We start from the raw sequence: 20,876 nt of genomic DNA on the forward strand, positions 1-20,876 counted from the left end.
GGCAGCAGCGTCCATTTTGTGACGCTGGGGCTCTGGTTAACTTTAACCGGGATAGTCAGCAACAACATGTCTTCTCCCTCTAGAAGGGTGGAATGCTACCCCCGTCGCCAGAATCGACGAGGGGGTAGTATTCCAAAGCGTATGACACCTTACACGACATGTTTAGATAAAGCCAAACCAAAGTTAGCATTGAACCTCGAGGATTATAATGCACTTAAGAGTGTATGGTATGGCAATATCATAGAACAGCTATAAGGGCATGGTTACGAAAGCTGCAGACAGGCTCAGCTCATGCTAGAGCACCATCTCACACATAACCAAGCACTCTGCCTCCAGGATTGTTAAGGCCTGCCATAGGAGTGACTTATAGGTTACTGTGTGTCTATATATAAGGGTAGATATAGGAATACTATACCTAAGCAAGGGGTGATTACACGACCTTGCCCCAGCTGAGTGTTCAGCCAGTTGTGTCAGTTTGAGTGGCCAGCCAGGGGTGGCATAATACATGCTGCAGCCCCTGGTAGGCCTTGGTTATACCTAGGGTACACTTCTACAGGGGCTGACAAGGAGAACCAATTCCCAATTGTGGATGTACCTAGAGTACATGGTGTCAACTTCGAGAGAGTGCATCTGGGCTGTGGGTCTGATTAGCAGGCCCACAGCCACATCTAAGTCGAAAACCAGTAAAGCAAAAGCAAAAAAGTGGGGGTGACCATAGGAAGCAGACCCTACTCTCCTACACTAGGTTCTCTGGGGGTCTTTTTTGAGGCCTTAGCAGGATGTTTTACTGAAGGCGAAGTGGAACCCCTACCCCTTTTGACTGACCTTCTTGAAGATGTAGCTGAAGAAGAGTCCTCACTTTCACTTGAAACTGTGTCCTTTCTAGACTTCAACTTCTGGAGCCAGGTAAGAAGTCTACCCTCACGGTCCCGGAGGGTTTTGGTGGAAAAGGTGCGGGAGATCTTGCAGTCCGCAGCCTTAAGGTCAGGATAGAGGCAATAAATACAATCTTTATGCCTATCCTCCACAAAAAATCTTTTCTTGCCACAGGTGGAGCATGGCTTGAAAATGGCCTTCTTCTCTTTACCAGACATCCTGGAAGAGACAGCCAACAAGTTTGAAGAAAAAATCCTGAAGAAACACTGAAAAAGAGTTGAGATTGAGCAGAGCTCAAAGGAGACTCCCTAAGCACAACGTGCGGAAGAAAATCTGAGGCTCTGAGGTTCCTTCAGGAGGGTTCTAAGTGGTGAGGCTCTTCTGATTGGCTGATGATTAGTTTGGTCTCTTTTACAAAAGGAGGCAGATATGCTACAAAAGGGAATGAGGCCGAGGCCTTTCCTTTCTCATTTGTACCTACTGCTATGTTATTTTTGGTTACCGAGACTCCCATTCCGACGACGGGGAATGATACAAAGCATGGGAATCTATGAAAGTTCCTATACTGGGGCAAGTAATGATTGTGTTCTGACACCCAAATAGGACAAAAAGCACTTGAGGGTCACACTTTGCTTACATACTTCACTTAAATTAAAAATTCAGGGACGATTTACTGCATCAAATGCAGCAGACCAGTGCAGTAGCATCATTCACTGCCATTCTAAGATAATTTAACTTATACTAATTGGATTCTGTGCCATGAGCCAGGCAAAAGCCAAACTGTGGTGGATCAAGTAAATCATGAGCTTGGGGAAAATTGGAAAGAAGCTTGCTGACATTCTTTAACAAAATGTTTACCGGAAAAGGTAGAAAGGAAATAGATCTAAAATTACTATCAACCAAGGGGTCAGCTGAAGGTTTTTTCAAAAGAGGAACAACCGTGACTATTTTCCAGTCAGATGGGCACCAGAAGGTAGTTTAAGATTACAAACAGATTGGAGGGGAAGTAATACGTTTTGGAAACTGCCATCAAATCACCTATGGGGCACAACATTTGAGGGTGAGGGTATTCACAAGAGCTGAATAGAACAGTAAGCTCCAAACAAAGGCAGAGGAAAAACAGCAAATGGAAAACACCTACTAAGGAACTAACCAAATAGATTTCACAGAAATGCTTGAAGCACCTTAGTGTCCGTTATGGAATCTAAGACAATAATGTCTTGTTGAAGTATGTACCGACCTACAGATGGTCACCTTGTATAGGTTTCCAATGGAAATATTTCTCAGCGATGCTGCTATAGCATATTTACCTCTTGTGTAGAGAACTATGGACCTACCTGAAAAATATTTGTTGCCTTTATTATAGCATAGTAAGGTACAGGAAACAATCCACCTAGAAAGTAACTGTTTCAGGGTGGATTACCCCGTTCTTATTGGACTAAAGTTAACGGACAGATGGTCAGTGTCTTTAATGTTGTTGGTCTTATCTAAATAGAATTATTTCAAAACCTTTTTCAAATCTAGCAAATGTAAAACATTTCCAGCTGGAGAAGAGCGATTGGGAAATCAATTGAGTAGAGAAATCGTCTGAGTAATATAAAAATCAGATACAACTTTAGCTAGGAAAATATAATGACTCACTAACACTGTCACTTTACAGAAAGCAGCACAAAGGTCCTTACAACAGAGGGTGTGGCTCTCTCTGACTGTGTGGGATGTTATGGTCACTAGAAAGGCTGTCTTACAGGAAAGCTCACATGGATACACTTTAATTCAACCAAAACCACATTTAGTTCCAAGTTGGAGGAGATGGGGGGAATGAGGATTAGGTCTTCTTAAGGGAGGGTACATCTTTTAAGAACTTCTAGAAAGGCTGAATCACCAACAAAAAAACAGAGGTTTGGGGAGGGTTTCCTGTAAAAAGTAATGGATTCTAAGTGTACTTTTTCAGAAGAAAACTTCAGCAAAATCTGGGCAAAATCAAGAATCTATTGAACTACAGCATCTTTCTGACACCTGGTTGGATCTTTGGGCTTCTGCAGACACCAGATGCATAACCTTTGAAATTTAAAGGAATACGATATTTTTGTAGAATGATGTTGGACGTCTTTCAAAATGTTCATGCAATATTCTGGAAGATCTAAATGACCATGTTGCAAGATTTCAGAAGCCAAACTGCCAAGTTTAGCTATTGAAGTTTGGGGTGCAGAAGCTGACCCCCAAACTTAAACAGGAGATCTGATCTACACAGCAGTCTGTTGTGTGATCGTTCAGGTAGGTGATTACGATCTGTGTACGGCCACTGTTGTGGCTACTATGGAGTGAAGAGATCTTAGTTATGTCTTTCATCACCTTGACGAGAAACATTGGAATCAGCGAGAGTGGAAGAAACATGTAGATAATCTTCTTTGACCAAGTGATCAAAAGAGTATTATCCCGTGTTCCTGGATAGTAGAAGAAAACAAGTTACTTACCTGTAACTTTGGTTCCCCAGTATTGGTAACTTTCATAGATTCCCATGCTTTTGTATCATTCCCGTCGTCGGAATGGGAGTCTCGGTAACAATAATACCATAGCTGTAGGTACAAAAGATAAAGGAAAAAGGCCTAGGCCTCATTCCCTTTTGTAGCATATCACCCTCTTTTTGTAAAAGAGACCAAACTTAGGCATCAGCCAATCAGAAGTGCCTCACCCCTTAGAACCTTCCTGAAGGAACCTCAGAGCCTCAGATTTTCATAGCCGCTGTGTACTTAGACACCATATCTGTTGTAGGCTGAGCTTTCCTCGGGGAGGTGGGTGGGCGCATGGGAATCTATGAAAGTTACCAATACTGGGGAACCAAAGTTACAGGTAAGTAACTTGTTTTCTTACCCCAGTATTGGAACTTTCATAGATTCCCATGCTTTGTATCAGAGTAGCAAGCAGTTAGCAACAAAACCACATTTTGCGTCATAAAATTATAGCAATAGGCAACATGACAAAGATACAAAATGTGTAATACGGAAGGTGGGATAGAAAGGAAAGCTCGTCAATTATTGGAAGAGGTTCCGCAGGACAGCCTGTCCTACTGCCGCATCATCTTGTTGTAAGGACTTCAAGCAGTAATGCTTGGTAAAGGTGTGAACGCTGCTCCAGGTAGCAGCTCTGCAAATGTCTTTAATCTGCACCCCCGCGAAGAGGGCTGTTGAAGAAGCCACAGATCTTGTGGAATGTGCTCGAATCCTGCCAGTCAGAGGTTTTCCTGCAGCAGTGTGACAATGCAGAATGGCACTCGTGATCCATCTTGAAATGCCCTGTTTGGATAGCGGAAGGCCCTTGCTTGGACCCCCGAAGGCAACAAATAACTGTGAGGATTTCCGAAATCCCTTAGTACGTTCCAAATAGAATTTCAAGCATCGTTGTACATCTAACGAATGCAATGTCCTTTCTGCTCGTGTAGCCGGTTGAGGAAAGAATGCCTTCAGAATGACCGGCTCATTCAAGTGGAAGTCCGAGGGAACCTTGGGCATAAACCGAGGATTAGTTCTCATGATTACAGTGTTTCTTTTGAATTGGAGGAAAGGTTCTTGGATAGTCTAGGCCTGCAATTCTCCAACACGCCTAGCCGACGTGAAAGCGAGGAGGAGAGCCAACTTCCATGAAAGGTATTTCATGTCAGAACGATGGATTGGTTCAAATGGGCCTTTCATGAGTTGAGAAAGGACTAGATTTAAATGCCATGTAGGAGGCGGTCTCACTGGCGGATAGACTCTGAACAAGCCCTTAAGAAATTGCTTTACAATTCTGGAAGACCACAAGGAAGGCCCAGACCCAGTCCTTCTGAACCTCGATATTGCCGCCAAATGGACTTTAATCGATGAATGGGCTAGTCCCGACTTAGCCAAGGACAGCAGATAAGGTAGGAGCTGATGAGGCTTGGGAGTGAAAGGATCAATGTTTTCTCTCCTACACCAGCAACAAAATCTTTTCCACTTAAGACGGTAAGTCCTGTTCGTTGAAGGAGCCCTTGCCTGGGAAAGGACCTCCTTAATCTCTCTTGATATAGGTAGATTCATAAACTCTCGCTGCTCAGGAGCCATGCAATCACGTGTAATGACTGTGGATCTGGGTGCCAAACTTGTCCCTCGGACATTGTGAGGAGATCTGGTAGCACCCTCAAAGGAAGAGGAGGAGCTAGTGACAACAGATGGAGTTCCGTGTACCAGAACTGTCTCGGCCAAGCAGGGGCTATCAGGATCATTCAGCACGGCTCCACCTTGATCTTCCTGATGAGCCGTGGGATCAGAAGTATGGGAGGAAAGGCGTAGACAAATGTCCTTGACCATGCTATCGAAAGCGCATTCCCCAGAGAACCTCGATGGTGAAGCCTTCTTGCATAAGACCGGCATTTCTTGTTGGTCGGTGTGGCAAAAAGATCCACCTCCGGTCTGCCCCACTGGCTGAAGACCTCCTCCAGAACTTGCTGATTCAATTCCCATTCGTGGCTGACTGAGGATGACCTGCTCAGTCTGTCGGCGTTTTCGTTTAGGATCCCTGGCAAGTGTTCTGCCTGCAGCGATATCCCCTGAAGGATCGCCCATTCCCAGATCTGTTGAGCTTCTTGCGACAATGGACAAGATCTGGTTCCTCCTTCTTTGTTCACATAGTGCATGGCCGTGGTGTTGTCCGTCCTGATAAGCACTTGCGAACCTTCCAGGCGAGGAAGAAAAGCTTGCAGAGCCAGTTTTATCGCCCTTAGCTCTAAAAGGTTGATGTGGAGACGTTTCTCCTGGGGCGACCAATCACCGCTGACATGCAGGTCTTGCATCACTGCTCCCCAACCCTCCAATGACGCGTCCGTTGTTACTACTTGTGGAGACGGGTCGCTTACGAAGGATAGACCTTGGGACAAGTTATCTTGATCTGTCCACCATAAGGCCGCTTCCCTCATCATTGGAGTGATGGTCACCTTGTCCTCGAATGAACCGTGGCCCTGTTTCCACTGGATGTCTAGTTGTTCCTGTAGAGGACGCATTCTTAGTCTGCAATGGGGAATTAGGGGAATACATGATGAAATCACTCCCAGTAGAGACTTGGAGCGGCGTACTGAAAGACACCTTCTTCCTTGCAAGTCCCGTGCCAAGGTCTGTAATTTCTCCCTCCTTTCCGGAGTAGGGAAGGCTCTTGAGAGCTTTGAATCCAAGATGGCTCCCAGGAAACAAGCCTTTCTGGACAAGACCAGGGAGGACTTTTCGTTGTTTAGAGTGAGTCCCAGATTCTGAAACAAATTTGTACAAGCCTGAACAGCGTCCAGCGCTGCCTCCCTGGACGGAGCTTTCAGCAACCAGTCGTCCAGGTAGGGGAAGACTTGGAAATGGTTCCTTCGCAGGAAAGCGGCTTCTGGCGCCAGCACCTTTGTAAAAATTCTCGGGGCTGAGCGGAGTACAAAGGGTAAAACCCTGAACTGAAAATGTCTCTTGGCTACTGTGAATCGCAGAAACCTTCTGTGTGCTGGGTGAATCGGGACATGGAAGTACGAGTCCTCGAGATCGAGCGTGGCCATGAAATCCCCCGGACTGATAAGCTTTAAGATGTCCTGGAGAGAGACCCTCCTGAAGGACAGGGAGATGAGATAGGTGTTTAGCTCCCTGAGGTCTAAAATGGGGCGCCATTTCTCTAGCATCTTCCTCACCAGAAAGAACCTGGAATAGAATCCTTGTCCCTTTTGATTTGAGGGGACCGGCTCTATCGCTCCCTTCCGGAGCATCTGTTGGACCTCGAGCCGCAGGAGACGCTGGTGTTTCGATGGAGTGGCTGCCGGGGGCTTGGGTGGAGGGACTTGCGTAAATTCCAAGGTATGCCCTTTCCGAATGATGTTGAGCACCCAACGGTCCGATGTTATCCTGGACCAGTTTTGAAGGTATTTGGTGACCCTGCCTCCAACTGATGATCTCTTGGAGGAGGGTCCAGTAGGAAGAGCCAGGAGGCCGCTATTGGCGCTTGGACGAACCTCGTCCAGCCTGTTTCCCCTAATTGTAAGGCCTGGAATAGTTTGTAGACTGGCCCTGTCTCTGTTGATAAGGCTGACGGTATTGCTGGGGACCTGAGCCCGTGGAGGAATAGCGCTGCTGTTGATAGGATCCCCTGTAATTACTACCTCTGCCTCTAGATCCCTTAATAGGAGACTTGCGGTATTGAAGGGTCTTCAAGGACCTGGCAGTCTCTGTGTCCTTTTTTATTTCCTGAAGAGTGTCATCAATCAGTTTCCCGAATAATGCTTCACCATCAAAGGGAAGATCCAGGACCTTGTTTTGGATCTCAGGCCGAAACCAAGTGGCCTAGAGCCATCCTTGGCGACGGAGGACTGCCGCTCCAGCCAAGGAACGAAACGCTGTTGTTGCAATGTCCATTGCACAGTCAATGATCTCCATTGACGTCGCTTCTCCCTCTTGCAAGATCTTTTTTGCCTCTGATGTTGACTCCGGAGGCAGCCGGTCAAGGTACGGCGCGACATCACACCAAAGCTGGCGGTCGTATCTACCCAAGATCGCCAGGGCATTCGCAGCTCGCACTAAAAGACTCGCCATCGATGAGAATCTCTTCCCCGCATTATCCAATCTCCGTCCTTCCTTGTCCAGAGGAATTGTTAAGGGGTCAGAGGGGTTAGGGATTTCCTCTGCGCTGCCTGTGAGATAACTGAGTCCGGTCTTGGATGACCCGTTAAGGCCGCCGGTCCATCGTCGGGTGCCCTGTATTTCTTATCCAGACGCGGTAGCACAGGGACCACCATCGCTGGGTTCTTCATAGCCTTCAGGCCCTCCTTCCACAGATGGTCTACAATAGGAATTGACCTAGTTGCTTTCCTAAAGGGTTCCTTGAAATCATATAGGAAACAATCCGTAGCCACCTTAGGCATGGCCAATTTGAACCTGCCAGCTGCTCTTTCCATCAGCTGATGGAAGCCCCCAATGTCTGCTGGCGGGGAGTCAACCGGATCCGGAACTGGTGATGAGGGATCCGCAATGATATATTCATCATATTCAGTAGGATGAACAGAGTCATGATCCGACTGTTGATCCTCATTCGAGGAATCATCATGGGCATCTGCAAGCCCGGAGGAATCCTGTGGAAAGGATGTTTGAGGCAGAGGAGAAACTTGAGGCGGTAAACTTGGCATCACCGATGAGGCAGAAATCACTGTAGGCGCAGCAGGCGCCGTCGGGACCAGAATCGGCCTATTCGCCTTAGATTTGTAGTCCTGCAGCATCCTATGCAGATCCTGAAGAAAAGAAGATGGCACTGTAACCATATCTTGCCCAGAATGGTGTTGCGACTGGGCCGTCTGATGATGACCAACTTCCTCCTGGTCGTATTCGCCCTCAGAGTCCGTCTCCTGGCATTTGACTAGAAGTTGGGAGGGACTATTGGCATAGCTGTACGAGTCCTGGTCATCCTCCTCTGACTCCCCTTCTTGAAAGAGCATGGTTGGTAGCAGGGGGGACACTGTCCTCGGAGAAGTCATCTCCGGCGTGATTCTTGTCACGGAAATCGTAATTCTCTTTTCAGAGGATAATACCGTTGACGGTTCCGTCGTCGACGGTTGTACACACGTCGACGAGATCGTCGATGATGAAACTGTCGACGCTCCAGCTGTCGTCATTGTCAAAGTCGTCGTCGACGAGACAGTCGTCATCGGCGCCTTCGGCAAATCTCCCGTCGACGCTGATGAACCTGCCGTCGACAGTTCCTTCGTCGACGAATCTCCCGTCGACGGGATCGTCGACGATATCAATTTCGATTTCGTCATCGACGGAACCTCCGCCGTCGTCGAGGACTTAGAACTCCTCTCAGAAGACTGGGAAGAAGGTTTCTTGAAGGCTGAGGCAGTCTTCTCACCTTTGGAAGGCGTAGCAGGTCCTACCCTCTCCTTTTCACCTCGGTGAGGAGATTTGCTGGGACCCAGGCTCTCAGACTCACTGGGGGTCTTTTTTGAGGCCTTAGAAGATCTCTCCACAGAAGGAGAAGGGGAACCCCTACCCCTCGTCACTGAACTTCTTGAGGAAGACATTGACGCTGCATCCTCACTGTCACTAGAGACAGTCTCCTTCCTGGATTTCAGCTTCTGGGGCCATGTCAGAAGTCTACCCTCACGGTCCTGGAGGGTCTTGGTCAAAAAGGTGCGACAGATCTTGCAGTCTGCAGCCTTGTGGTCAGGATAGAGGTAATAGATGTAGTCTTTGTGCTTATCCTCCACAAAAAGCCTTTTCTTGCCACAGGTGGAACATGGCTTGAAAAGGGCCTTTTTCTTCTCCATATCAGACATCCTGGAAGGCAGCAACAATCCTGAAGTGAATCTGAAAAGGTTCTGAAGAAAAAATCCTGAAGAAATTTCTTGAAGAGTAGAAGTTGAGCAGAGCTCAAAGGAGACTCCCTAAGCACAACGTGCGATAGAAAATCTGAGGCTCCTTCAGGAAGGTTCTAAGGGGTGAGGCACTTCTGATTGGCTGATGCCTAAGTTTGGTCTCTTTTACAAAAAGAGGGTGATATGCTACAAAATGGAATGAGGCCTATGCCTTTTTCCTTTATCTTTTGTACCTACAGCTATGGTATTTTTGTTACCGAGACTCCCATTCCGACGACGGGGAATGATACAAAAGCATGGGAATCTATGAAAGTTCCAATACTGGGGTAACCTGAATGCGTAATTCTGGTGCAAATAAGTTGATGTTTGGAAAATCCCATTTAAGAAAGATGTTGCGCAGTACTTCGTCATAAAGCATCCAATTGTGCTTCTCTTGCATTGGTTTGCTGACATAATTTGCTTTTGCATTCTGGCCACCAGGTAGGTGAACTGCTGTGATGCACAGATTCCTTGCAATCAGACACTTCTGAAAAGTCTGGGCTTTCAGGGACCAAGCTCGGGAGCTCATCCATCCCTGCTTTTTGATGTAATGCATTACTGAACAAGCAGGGAAGATACTCTCAAACTCTCTCAGTTCTAGAAAGTTGATGTAGTAAATGTTTTCTTCAAACACACTCCAAAATCCAACAGACCATTTATGTGGGCTCAACAACCGACCATGAGGCATCTGCCGCCATGGTCTGACATGGAGTCTTTGGTTGGAAAGGGACACCCAACAGGAAGTTAACTGATCAGCACCACCAAAGGAGGGAGCTGTTGCAGTCCATATGAGAGTTAACTTGTCCTCCCAGAGGGATGACTTCACTATTGTTATTGTCTCATCTGTACAGGGGTGCTTGGAAAAAGAAAGATGCAGGATGCCATTGAGCCCAGAAGGGATGAAATCTAATGGGTAGTCAGATATTTCTTAGAAGTTTGATACTTAAGATGGATAAAACAGTCTCTCCTTTGAAGGTTACGCTTTTGATCCCAGTGTCTATGACTGCTGCCAAGTAATAGATGGATTACACTGGAGTCGCCGTAGACTTGGAGTGATTGAACCTGAGTTGAAGGACAGAAAGGGTCCAGTTGTAATGACACTAAACTTTTTGCGGTGCGCATACCTTTATGAGCCAATTGTATCAGCTTTCTAAAATGAGCAGTGACCACAGTCATGCAGTTTGTGTAGATTATTTCGGGACAAAATGCAGGACTTTTTACTGATAATACCCATTTCCTACCAGAAATTTCTGAAATGTCTGATGCTTCTGAATGATGTAATGTGAAATTCTGCCTCTTGGAGATCGATGGCACACAATGAATTTGATTGATGTAACCGTGGATAAATCTGGTTAACTGTCAACATTTAAACCTTTTCCTTTTCTTTGAACTTGTTTGTAGCCCTGAGAACTACAATAGGGTGGTTTTCCATTTATGGTCTGTTCTTTTTAAACACAAAAGAACAGGAGAATTCCTTTCATTTTATGCATGAAGGGACCAGTTTCACTGCCTCACTTTAGGAGAATGTGGACTTCAAAGGGACACAACTTTAGATGGTAATGAAATGTATTCCTTGGAGGAACAGAAGGAGGAGATGATCAGAATCTTATAAAACAGTAATTCAATACAATATATGGTGCTCTTTTGTCAATTTTTTCCCCACCTATTCAGATGGCTGCTTATTATTCCCCCTACCAGAGAGGCGTACAGAAAGTTAGAAAGAAATGAGATATTGTATGCTTGCACCAGTTGGTAGTTGTGGTACACCTTTTCTTGCTTTATGTGGTTTAACAGATCACTGATGTTGGTGCTACTGCAGAGGCCACTCTGATGTTGGCAGCGTCTGCCGTAAAGCCTGTACTGATGTTCCTTGCACTTTAATACATTGCATCTCTTTGTTGACATGAGCTGGAACAGAGTGGTTTTAGAGGAGCAAATAAGTTCAGTAGAGCTCTTTCTGGTGGATACTCTAACTAAAGGTTTATCTTCGAATACTCCTCAGACACCAGATTTGAGCTGGAATTAATTTTTCTACAAAATGCTTCCATGTGACGTTAGGTGGCGCTATGTGGCTCCGCCTTGGAAGTGAGAGAGTTGAGCTGCATATAAATGCCATCTCTGTACGCAGAAAGCAGTTTCAGTTTTTTCCTTACCCTGTCCTCAGACCAATAGTGTGAACAATTTTAGGTACCAGTGCGCGATTCCTAATCTGGGACTCGATGTTAAAAATATGCCACTTCACAGAACAGGGAAGTGGAAGGGCACTAAGAAATCTGTGAGTAGACAAAGAGTTACCTAATGTATGTAACTTGTTATTTTAATAGATACTTTTAACTGTAGATTTCTTACCTAAGAATAGATATGAAAGCAGTATCGCCCCCGGTGGAGGGTCTGTGGAGTGGATTAGGACCAAAACGTGCCGCGGGACTGAGTGGTTGAAGTGTCCTTACAGCCAGACCTTAATGCACCCAGAGCATATACAATGACATCCATCTGGCAGATGTCAAGGACAGGCACTCCTTGAGGTGTCCTAGCATACCTTGAACCGCAGAGAAAGTCTGTAGCACGGCATTATGGGTACATGAATATATGAGCCATGCAGGTTGAAGGGCACCATCCAGTGTCCAGAACACACAAGATCTGGATCAGTGTGAGAATTTCGAATTTGTCCTTCAGCAGGAAGGCATTCAGAGGTTGATCCAAACAGGTCAGAGGAGCCATCATTCACCACAAGGAAATAGCTAGAGTCACAGCCCTCAGCTCTTTCACAGTCTGGAGACCTCTCAATAGCACTGCAGGTAAGTAACACTCACACCTCTTGTAACAGAATGGACAGGGTGCTCCTTTAATGGTCGCTCTGATGTTGTAGGAGGAGGATTGGTGAGAGTTTTTGCAGCGAAAAAGAAATGGTAGGGCACACAATGATTTGTAGGACCCATGGTGTATGACATTAGGAGAAAACTAAAGCTGTTGCTGCAGGTGAAGAGGGTCTGGGAAGACTGGTTTCCCCTATGGTCTGTGTTTTGCCTACCAGACTTATGTCCCCAGTCTTGAAATAACTGGAATAACTGCTGCAGTGGTAAGGGACACTTGTTGCCTAATTGTTTGTCAGGGGGAGGTCAACAGTACCAGGGAGCACACCATGGCTTTTTCACCAAAGAAGGACAAGCAATCAAAGGGCGTATCCATGAGAGAGGCTCCTGTGCCATACATCTCTGCATTTAGCTGAGGCAACCAGCAAGATCTTGCTGGACATGTCCAGACGACCTGTGTAGCGATAAAACAAACAACCAACATTGATCAATCTCAATGCAATGTAAACGTTGTCATCTGTATAGTCATTGGGAGAAAACCATGCCCCTTCCTACCATCATCATCTCCTTCTTGGAGTTTACCTTCTTCAGAGTGAGATCTAAATAGATAATGGAGCCTCTGCTGGCACGCCTGACCCGGCAAAGCACAGGTTCGTTGTTAGGCTGTACGATTACTAGCTACGCTGTTGTAATCTTGTAGTGCGACGTTGGGCAGAAGTTGGATCAGTGTCAGATATTTGCACTGGATTCTCTTCAGCTGTCGGTGACGACTACTGTGGTGTCAAAGAGGAAGGTCCCGGTGCAGAACTTTGAGCCAGAGTGGATTTCTGTAACGGAGTAAGAAAGGTGCCCGGAGCTGAACCCAAAAGGTCAAATAGCATAGAGAACAGAGCAAGCAGCATTTACCTCCTGGAGGCCACTGTGGTTCCTCGGGACCAAAGGCACACCAGTGGGAGCAGGAGGTATGCCATAAATATGCAGCGTGACATCTGGGTTAAATCCATCGTTCTTTTGCTCACTTTGCCACCCAGTTCAGACTCAGCCATATATAAATCAGTCTTGACCCTGTTCCTCATGGTTTCGGGAAAACACTCAGTCAGGCTAGCTTGAATCCGGTCCCAGGATGCTTGTTTCCGGTCAGCCGGGTTTGGCTGTTCAGGCTGGACTGGTCCAATGAGGAACAGGGTCAATACTGAGTTGCATATGGCTGGGTCCAAACTGGGGTGGCGAAGTGAATACAAGAAACAATGGATTTATTCCAGATTTCTTGACTGGGGTGAATGTTTGATTCATTCAGCATTCCGTCCATCATTTGCTGTCGCAGCCTTACACAGAACCCCATACACTATTGACCCTCTTCTCTTGCCATATATTGTGTTTACCCTTCTGCAAAGCCTGAAGCATAAGAAAGCGCCAGGTCTGCAGTCATTCTCTTAAAGACCTCGCGAGGAGAGCACAGACTAAAAGGAGGAGCTAGAAAAGGGGAGGCTCTGATGGAGGGAAGGAGGAAGAGCAGTATGAAGGATTGGTCGTCCTCAAAACAGTGGTATGTCTCCGAACGAGACAGTATTGCCTTCAGGGGTATCGTCCTTTGGAAGCGAATCTCGCATCTACAACATCAGAAGTGGGCCTGACTTGTTTAATATGGTCGTTCAGTTGTACATAATGCTTTTTTGGTCATATCTAAGGTAACAAAAATGCTTCTGAAACTTCTTCATTATAACTTTTCAGCATGCTGCAGACTTCTGTACAGCACAGCTTAAATACATAGGTAAAGTCAATATCTCTGGCTAAACACTTATAAGTTCCCAAAGGCAAGACCTATTGGCTATGCCAATCCTTGTTAATCATTGTTGGCATTAAAGTCATAGGAAATTAATTTAACAATGTTCATTGTTTAGATGTGAAAAATAAAGGTGAAATAATTTCGGAAAAGTCCCACATAATTAAGGGGTTCACTCCTTAGTCCAACATCATTTAACATGTATGTAGCATCTTTAATCACACTGATTTCTATACTTATGCAATAAAGGTGCCAAGCAGTTGTGCAAGACGTTAACTCTGGATAATCCCACTCATCTTCTTTGATAAGCCTCCCAAATGATGCTGCAAATCCTTCACTTTAAAACCAACTGCCGGGGACTACACTTTTTTCGAAACAATGCCTCCCATACAACATTTCATAAAATGTTGTTCTTAGCCACATCTACTGCAGGTAGCTTACACAGTTGGCCATGTTTCCAACAGTTTCACAATGCATACACCGTCCTTTGAAATTAGTCCCCTCTCATCTTTCCAGAAAGGACTTGTTTGGTAGATCCCCACAGGACTATAACCAGGAGAGCATTTTCTATCGCAAGCACTGTAAGCTTATGAAGGGTAGAGCCATGACGGACATCTGTCCCTCGCAATTCCTACAAGGCATAAGCCTGAATGTTTTGGAGGAGACATAGCATTCTATCAGAATATGAAATGTCTGTTAAGAAAACTCATGACTCAGGAGAGAGAGCTCTGGATTCGCACTGAAGGTGTGGAGAAAAGAGAACAGACTTGTCAGGCCGGGTGTCATTGGACACTACTTCTGGCTTCAATGCAAAGCACATCTCCTTACTGGTAATGTGAGAGCTTTGAAGTTTCCAGAAGTAGTTGTATGTCGGAGATTAATCCACAGCAGAGGAATCTACAGGAAGAAGTATCCATCAGAAACATGTTTTAGATGAGTAGCTGCCGATAGCTCTGTGGATAAGACAATCCCTTAAAAAGGGGGAGGTTTCTTAATAGGGAGCAGGTGGGGTTGTTTTAGGTGAGTAGAGATCGGAGAAGGTGGAGGAACATTCAGAATCAGGTGGGCAGTTAAGTTATACACCACTTGTAAGTTGTAGAGAAGATACTCAAGCAAACCCAGATGCATTGAATCATGTATTCAAGAAGATTAGACAATGTTCTGCATTCTTTATGGGTAGGAGAAGGATGATCTATTCCAGAAATGATCCCTGTACCATTTCTGGGTGTAGGTGTGGCACTGTATCAAGATTTACTTCAGAACTCTTATTTGTAGGAGGCAAGCTGACTGAATTCACTTAGTCACTCATACAGAAAATGTTGTCCAAAGTAGTAAAACAGGTTTCTCACAGAGGGTGAGCAGAAAATATGGTGGGCCAATAAACTCAGTTTAGGAAGCAGAAAACAAGACTCTCCCTTGTCTTGCAAGTAAAGTTACATCTGGCTCTCCAAGAAGAAGATAACATGTGGCATGGGTACCTGTATGTGCGGCCTGATGTTGGTAAAGGATGTCTGCATGAGCATCTTGTATCTGCCTTATAGTTTGCCTTTGTGTTGTCATATGCAACATTTTGAGCAGAGGTCTAGTAAAAAAAAGTCACTACTGTATTTCTGGCAAAGGCTTTTACTTTTATGCACTAGTCCCACTGTCTGCTAGCAGATATCACATATCAGTGCCTCGATACGACCACCAAAAAACTACACGCACCACCTTACCAGAGCACAATATATTTTGTAGGCAAGCTGAATAAGGTCCACCCTGCAGAAGTAGTAATCTCCATGCACTTGTAATGCTTTCAGAACCATGGTGAAGAAATATCTAACAGCATTTGCAAAAAGAGTGCCTGGAAGCATCTGAAATGAGAGAAAGCGCAGTAATGAACATGGCAGAATAATATGCGTGTGGCAATAAGAACAACATACCCATGTGAAACAAAGGTAAAAACAATATTAAATCGGAGCTAGAGAATTATGGGATTATAAAGCAACACTATTATTCAAAACAAATCATGGACGAAATTTGTGTTTAACAGGTCCATCAGATAGAGAAAAAGACAGAGGGCGAGGTAGTGAGTGGCACTGGTGCTCTGCCTTATTCGGAGTAGGGAGAGCTATTTACTAGTAATTCCAGTTCAATAGGGGTATTCCATTGGAAATCAAAAGGTAGATTGAAAGGTTACATAACTGTGGTCCTAGTACTGCATCATAGAAAATATTCATTGAATTCATAAATACTGAGTAATTCCTCACTGCCTACAGCTGAATAATTTTTCACTCCCTACACGGACCCTGGAACACCTTTTAACATAATGTACTTATTAAATTAACATTGTATGATCTCATAAATACACGCTTATATCTTGCAGAATATCAATGATATTTCATTGTTAGACTGTCCGAGATGCCATTTTCTTTCGGAACACGGAAAATGTTGAAATATGATTAACGTATTCAGGTGACGTCATCTATCATGAAAAAGCACTTTCAACATTGAATGCATGAAGAGAAAATGAAGCCTGATAGGTTTACACGGAGAAAGGTGAAAATAGAGGCAGAGTGTGTGTGAGAGAGAGAGAGTGTGTGTGTGAGAGAGAGAGAGTGTGTGTGTGAGAGAGAGAGAGTGTGTGTGTGAGAGAGAGAGAGTGTGAGAGAGAGAGTGTGAGAGTGAGAGAGAGAGAGAGTGTGAGAGAGAGAGAGTGAGAGTGAGAGTGAGAGTGAGAGTGAGAGTGAGAGAGTGAGAGTGAGAGTGAGAGGGAATATATATATATATATATATATATATATATATATATATATATATATATATATATATATATATATATATAAATAAACCGGGGTTTGTTGCAGTTACCCCCACACACACTTTTTTGCCCCCATTTTTAGCTACTAGATGCTGATTTCAAGTGCACTGAGGCCTGCTCCGAGATCCTTCCCTGAAACAAAGTGTTGTCTAATCTTGATACAATTGGCAAAGGACTTTAGGAACCCTGCACATCCCTATTAAATGGTACTCCAGGTACCTAGGGCATTTGTACTAAAGAGAGTACCTAAGGGCTTCAGCATATCTTATGCCACCCTAAGGGACCCACATACAAATTCAATGCAGACTGCTATTGCAGGCTGGGTGACATGGTGCAAACCATGAGTGAAAACAGATGTCACACTCTCTGTCTAAGCATTTGGAACAACATAATTTACTGGAGGAGGTTCAGTTTGGTTTTCGGCCGGCCCATGGTACCGGGACGGCCTTGGTGACCGTGATGGACAAGCTTCGGATGCGGGCAGAGAGGGGTCAGGCAGCTGTGCTTATTCTGCTTGACCTTTCTGCCGCCTTCGATACGGTAAACCATCGGATTTTGCTGAGAAGACAGAGAGGCGGGGTGACGTGCTGTGCTTTGAGGTGGTTCCAGTCTTTCTTACTGGACAGACAGCAAGCAGTGTCCCTCTCCCCTTATCAATCTGCCTATACTAATATCTCGCATGGCGTACCACAGGGCTCGGCTATCAGCCCCATTTTATTTAAAATATATATGAAACCCCTGATTGCGGTCATCAAAGAACATAATATTAACATCGTAAATTATGCTGATGACACGCAGTTGATCCTTTCCCTTGAGGGAGATCAGTCGACCTTGCTGGAAGTGTTAGACAGAGAGCTGCTCACCACTCGCTCCACAATTTTAGCCGGAAAAGGCAAAAGAGAGATGGGCCTATAGTTCTTAGGGCACTCCGGGTCAAGAGAGGGCTTCTTTAGCAGGGGTGTCACCAGTGCTCGTTTCCACTGGGACAGAATCATACCGTTAGAAAGAGACTGATTACAGATCAAACGGAGGGTAGGAAACAACTCTGCCTTAAACTCTTTCCAAATTGTGTGTGGCACAGGATCAAGAGGAGACCCAGAAGGAATACCACATGCTAACCTGTTAAAGTCCTCCACTCCAAAAGGGACAAACTCAGAAAGGCGATTAACGGCCTCACATTCGAAGCTGGCACCAGAAGCCATTTTCCACCATATCATCAGTGCCCATAGTCTCAGTATTTACAGCCCCAGATTGTTGATAAGCCCTTCCCAGATCATCAATAATGGTTTTAATTTCATCATGAAAGAACCTAGCCAGGTTCTCACAGAGTTCTTGAGAGGGAGGGGGAGGGGGAGGGGGTATCAAGTTCTTAGAACAATCTGGGCTGGTCAAACTATTCAGGATGTTAAAAATACTTCTGGAGCTATTAGGGGCATTAAGTATCAAAGAGGAGAAATATTCCGCCTTGGCCCTGTTAATCGCCTTCTTGTAGCCCACAATCTTAGATTTCCATGTGAGCTTATCCTCATCCTTATAGCCTCGTCTCCACCTCCTCTCTGCATGCTTACATTCTAGTTTCATGTTTTTTAGACTATCATTAAACTAAGGAGCCAAAGGTCTACCCCTGCTACGGTGGTTTTTTAAAGGGGCTAGTGAATCCAAGGCCCAGGTGATTTTCGTACAGAGAGATGCATAATTCTCCTCTACTTGCATATCTAAGGAAAAGCAATCCTTCTCCTGGAACATCGGGACATGGCCCTTCTTGTTAGAAAGGCGACCCCGGGGGAGGTAGAAGAGGTCTGACTGGCCACCCCTAGGTCCACCTCTCCTTCGAGAAGTAGCCGAGCGTTACGGAGGGGCCTCCTGAATGAGGGCCCTCTCCAAGGATCGTACAGCCAAGTAATCACACCACCACAAACGGACACCACACACGAGGTCAAGTTCTTAAGCTTTTATAAGTAGAAAAGGTTGCTGGTTCTTGGCAGTATATACAGATGGATCGAAGGATCCGTAAAGTCTCGGAAAGGGGGGTAGGTAGCGGGACAGTCTAGCTCTGGGTGGAGGAAGGGATACCCTACGCACAGCTCTCCATCCTCGAGCTGGGGGGTTCCGAGGGGTTCGAGCCGCGGCAGCGCCAGCAGGCTCTCAGATAGTTCCGCAAGGTAGGCCGCGGTAGCGCCAGCAGGCTCTCAGATGGTTCAGCAAGGTAGGCCGCGGCAGCGCCAGCAGCCTCTCAGATGGTTCAACAAAGTAGGCCGCGGCAGCGCCAGCAGGCTCTCAGATGGTTCAGCAAGGTAGGCCGCGGCAGCGCCAGCAGGCTCTCAGATGGTTCAGCAAGGTAGGCCGCGGCAGCGCCAGCAGGCTCTCAGATGGATCAGCAAGGTAGGCCGCGGCAGCGCCAGCAGGCTTTCAGATGGTTCAGGTTACCGGGGATGAGTTCGTCTGGTGTCGGCCGTGACAGCGTCAGCAGGGCTTCCAGTCCAGGATACAACTGACGTCCTAATCCAGGGCTGGCCCAGATATAGGACTGGAGTCCTTTGATGTCCGGACCCTCGCGCCTGGGGGTCAGAAGGGTCGGGATGATGGTGTCCAGACACCCAGCAGGGGGGTGGAGCCAGCGCCCAGGGAGGCCGGAGGGCGATCGAAACCAGGCGTCCGGGGACGGCTGGAGGGCCATCGAAACACCCTTTTCTCCGGGATCTGTCGAGTGGCCACTCGACCACCTGGGTGGATCTTGGTGCCTCGATGTCTGGGCTTCGATGGGGCCTGGGCCGGAGCAGAGGCCACGTGGTCGTGACGTGGTGGGCCCAAGATGGAGTCGGGCGCGGCCTCATGCTTAGGTCGTGAGGGGCCCACGATGGGGCCAGGTCGGTAGTGGGGGGTCCGGGATGGTGGCCGGACCAGCAATGTTGGGGCGTGCAGTGTCGGGCAAAAGGGCTGCCCGATGCTGGGTGGAGGGCCGATGTCGTTCTGGGCTCGCCATGCGGAAGGAGTAGGACCACGCCATGAGGCCGGGTCCAACACGCGTCCCCCCCAGCTGAAGGCAGGGGAGAGTCACCCATCTTCTTGGGGATTCTCCTCGCCGAGGCGGAAGAATCGGGACAGGCCGTCAGCATTGGCGTGGTCGTTGCCGGGGCGATGCTCCACAGTGAAGTCCATCCCCTGCAGCGAAATGGACCAGCGCAGCAGTTTCGGGTTCTCTCCCGGCATCTGCATCAACCACCGCAGGGGCCGGTGGTCGGTCTGTACTCGGAAGTGGGTGCCGAAAAGGTAGGGCCGGAGCTTCTTGAGGGCCCACACCACGGCGAAGGCTTCCCTCTCGATGGTGCTCCATCGCTGCTCTCGTGCCAGTAGGGGTCGGCTGATGAAGGCGACAGGCTGGTCGATGCCTTCGGAGTTAACTTGGGACAGGACCGCCCCGATGCCGTGCTCTGAGGAGTCGGTTTGGACCACAAACTCTCTGCTGTAGTCGGGGGCCTGGAGCACAGGGGCGGTGCCCATGGCAGTCTTCAGAGTTTCAAAGGCTGCCTGGCACTCGGGGGTCCAGTGCACCTTCTGTGGTAGTTTCTTTGAGGTCAGTTCTGTGAGGGGCCCCACAATGCTCCCGTAGTTCTTTATGAATCGCCGATAATATCCGGTGAGGCGCGGACGGCGGTTTGGGTGACCGGGGGCTCCCAGGCCCGGATGGTGTCTATCTTTGGTTGGAGGGGAGCCACTTGGCCGCTCCCCACTTGGTGTCCCAGATAGGTCACGGACCCTTGGCCTATCTGGCACTTACTGGCTTTGATGGTGAGTCCGGCCCGCCGAAGGGCCGTCAGGACTGTCCAGAGGTGGGTCAGGTGCTCATCCCAGTGGAGGCTGTACACTGCAATGTCGTCGAGATAGGCGGCGCTGTATTCCTCTAGACCGGCCAGCACTTGGTTCACTAGTCTCTGGAAGGTTGCGGGTGCGTTCTTCATGCCGAAGGGCATCACTTTGAAGTGATAGTGGCCATCTGGTGTCGAGAAGGCCGATCGCTCCTGTGCACCAGGGGTAAGGCCAATCTGCCAATACCCCGCCGTGAGATCGAAGGTGCTGAGATATTTGGCGGCCCCCAGGCGATCGATCAATTCATCCGCCCTGGGGATGGGATGGGCGTCGGTCCTGGTGACGGCATTCAGTCCCCTGTAGTCAACACAGAACCGGAGCTCCGGAGCGGCTCCGGGGGGGGGTGGCTTTAGGGAC

General features: G+C 47.2%; 1 protein-coding gene across 2 annotated transcripts in view; it reads right to left on the reverse strand.

Annotated features, from left to right (window-relative positions):
* The window catches only part of LOC144762250 (exportin-5-like), a 1,106,737-nt gene that overhangs the window by 98,970 nt on the left and 986,891 nt on the right, over nucleotides 1-20,876 (reverse strand). For both annotated transcript variants that reach the window (XM_078647393.1, XM_078647392.1), the window contains exon 29: nucleotides 15,568-15,705. In XM_078647393.1, the coding sequence (XP_078503519.1) occupies nucleotides 15,568-15,705 (138 nt within the window). The remainder of the gene's footprint in view (nucleotides 1-15,567; nucleotides 15,706-20,876) is intronic.

This window comes from Lissotriton helveticus, chromosome 6, assembly GCF_964261635.1.
Source record: "Lissotriton helveticus chromosome 6, aLisHel1.1, whole genome shotgun sequence".
NCBI classification, from domain to species: Eukaryota; Metazoa; Chordata; class Amphibia; order Caudata; family Salamandridae; genus Lissotriton; species Lissotriton helveticus.